Consider the following 3,031-nt stretch of genomic DNA (forward strand, 5'->3'; position numbering starts at 1 on the left):
TCCTCTGTCTTTCTACCATTTCATAACCACCATGCTGTGTGAAAGGTTCTGTCACTTCCTGTACTTTATCAGTCAGAATTCTGACGATGTCATAATGTTGATGATGTCATAAACACCATGCTGTGTGAAAGGTTCTGTCACTTCCTGTACTTTATCAATCAGAATTCTGACGATGTCATAATGTTGATGATGTCATAAACACCAGTCTGAGGGGAATGTGATGTCACTGCCTGTACTTTATGACATCTTCAGCATTCCAAAGATCAAAGTCACTGAGTGAACACATTTTAATACTTCAACTCTTCAATCTAATATCTGGATCATTTACAACTGAGCTTAGTGTACAGAGCCCAGAAAAATGGATATGGACTTAGAAGTAGTCATTCAACAACTTGAAGGCATTAATATCCAACTGCAAAGGTATCCGAAACAAGATCAGAAAAATCTACTGGCAGAGCACCATGAAAATAGCCGAACTCAGAAAGAATTGGATGCAGTGCCCAACGCTATGAAAGTGGCAACAGAAGCCATTTTAATAGCCAAGGAAGCTTTGGGAAAAGAACTTCAGCAGCTAAAGCATATGCGACCTGACAAAGCCTGGGATGAGATGTGTAAGAACATCAAAGCAGAGCACTTAGCAGCAAGCCAGCAAAATGGGGCACTGCAACAACAAATTCAGGAGCTCAGGGAAAAACTCAAAAATGAACCAGCTTTGGAGGAAATGTGTAAGGTCATGAAGGAGGAAACTGAGGTCATGAGGCTCCAAAATTACAGCAGACAAGAGGAGATCCAGGAGCTCAAAGAAAAGTGCAGAAATTTAAATGCTTTGGATGAAATGTATGATCAACTGAAAGCAGAGAATGCGGCGATTAGCCAACAAAATGACAACCTGAGACAAGAGATTCAGGAGATAGCCAAAGATCTCCGTAATGAAAAGGCTCTGCAGGAAATTATTGATCAAATGGAATTGTCAAATGTGTCCATCAGCCAGGAGAACACTGCACTGAAAGAACAACGGCAGAAGCTCTACAAAGATTATGAAGATCAAAAGATGTTCAGTGTCATGTATAGGGAGAAGTTGCACATCGTGGAATTTATGCGCAAAGAAAATGAAGACCTCCAACTACTCATTCAGACCTTTACCAGAAGGATCCAGAACAGAAAAGCCATGAAGGACAAGTATAAAGCCCTGAAATCAGAAAAAAAAGCCGTTTCTGCAAAACAAAATGAGCTTCTTAAAGAACTTCGTTTGCTCTACTCAAAGCGTGATAGCATGCCAGTCTATGAAGGCAAGTTTGGTCCACTGAGAGAGGAGATTGGAGCCTTAAGACAACACAACGATGAACTCCATCAAGAAATGAAACAGTGTACTGAGGAGATGGAAAACAAAACCGTCATAAAGGAAACATATAAAGAATTGAAAGTAGAGAAAAAAAATCTAACTCAGCGAAATAACATCCTGAAAAAAGAAATTCAGAAGGTGGAGAAAAGGCTTGTAAAGGAACAAGCTTTGGTAGACAGGAATAATGTCATGAAAGAAGAAAATGAAGCCTTGATCCAACAAAACTACACATTACAACTCGAGGTTGAAGAGCTCTACGCCAGACTACAAAGTGAACAAATGCTGGAGGTCATGAATAAATCGCTGACAATGGAAAAAGATGCCATGGGCCGACGAAATGACGTACTTCGACAAGAGGTCCAGGAGCTCAATAAAAAGTTTTGCTGAAAACAGCAAAAAAAAGGGCAGGGATGAAACTCCAGCCTCACACAAAAAGGTGCTGGTTCAATTCCTGGGCCTGACTCTTTTTGTGTAGAGCTGGATTTTTGTCTACGTTTCTGTGTGGAGTTTGTATGTTTGTCGCTGTGTCTGCGTGGGTTCGCTCCAGGTGATCCGGCTTCCCCTACATCATAAAACATATTTAACATGTAGATTCTAAATTGGCCTAAAAAAACAAACAATACCTAAAAGCGGGGCAGCGTGGTGGTGCAGTGGTTAGCACTGTCACCTCAGAGCAAGAAGGTCCAGGGTTCGAATCTTGGTCGTCCCAGGTCCAGGGTTCAAACCTTGGTCGTCTGCGTTTCTGTGTGGAGTTTGTATGTTTCTCTCCACGTGCTCCGGCTTCCCCTACTTCATAGAACATATTTATAATATAGATTCCAAATTGGCCTAAAAAAACTAACAATACCTAAAAGCAGGGCAGCACGGTGGTGCAGTGGTTAGCACTGTCACCTCAGAGCAAGAAGGTCCAGGGTTTGAACCGTGGTCGTCCCAGGTCCAGGGTTCAAACCTTGGTCGTCTGCATTTCTGTGTGGAGTTTGTATGTTTCTCCCCGTGTCTGCGTGGGTTCTCTCCAGGTGCTCCAGCTTCCCCCCACTGTCCAAATCCATGCAGGATAATTGGTGACTCTAAATTGTGTGAATGTGTGTGAGTGGATGTTCGTTTCTATGTGCCCTGTTATGTTTCATTTTCTCCCCTCTTCACCACCTCTCCAGGTGTTCCATTTTCCTCCTTTCCTCCATTCGAAAATGTCCTAAAAAAATAAAAAATAAAATAAAAAAATTTGATTATTTCTGGTTATTTATTAATAAATAGTTGGTAGTTTAAAGTTGTTCCAATTTTGATGTTTTTTTGCTAAAAAAGATCACATTTTTCCCACACCAGCTTCTCTGCACTGGCTCCCTGTATAATCCTGAATATAATTTAAAATCCTACAAAGCCCTTAATGGTCAGGCACCATCATATCTTAAATAGGGTATCAAGAACCGGTCCCAAGTTGGAACTGTCCCCAGATTTTCAACAACAGTGGATTAGTTAAGAGAGTGCGTGTCCGAGGAAAGTTGGTATAAACATCTTAAAGATCTTAAGGTGTTATAAGTTACTTTCTATACAAATCCCACATTGGCTGTTGGAGCAATGATGATTTCACACAGGCAGAAGTGGATGGTACCTTCTGGCCTTGAGCTGCATTAGCGTCCGGTGATCTAGCAATCTGTTCCTTTATAAAGTCCAGGTCTTTGTGCAGCACCA

At 41.4% G+C, this 3,031-nt stretch overlaps 1 protein-coding gene across 1 annotated transcript; it reads left to right on the top strand.

Moving 5' to 3' along the window:
• The first annotated feature begins 384 nt into the window (after positions 1-384).
• LOC119918649 (protein Daple-like) lies at positions 385-1,940 on the top strand. Its single transcript, XM_038739386.1, has one exon. The coding sequence runs from the start codon at positions 509-511 to the stop codon at positions 1,727-1,729; it is 1,221 nt and encodes a 406-aa protein (XP_038595314.1). The 5' UTR covers positions 385-508; the 3' UTR covers positions 1,730-1,940.
• Positions 1,941-3,031: the final 1,091 nt, after the last annotated feature.

The sequence above is a fragment of the Micropterus salmoides genome, unplaced genomic scaffold (assembly GCF_014851395.1).
Source record: "Micropterus salmoides isolate LMB-PRFRI ecotype aquatic unplaced genomic scaffold, ASM1485139v1 Ms_hic_scaffold_2334, whole genome shotgun sequence".
Classification (NCBI taxonomy): domain Eukaryota; kingdom Metazoa; phylum Chordata; class Actinopteri; order Centrarchiformes; family Centrarchidae; genus Micropterus; species Micropterus salmoides.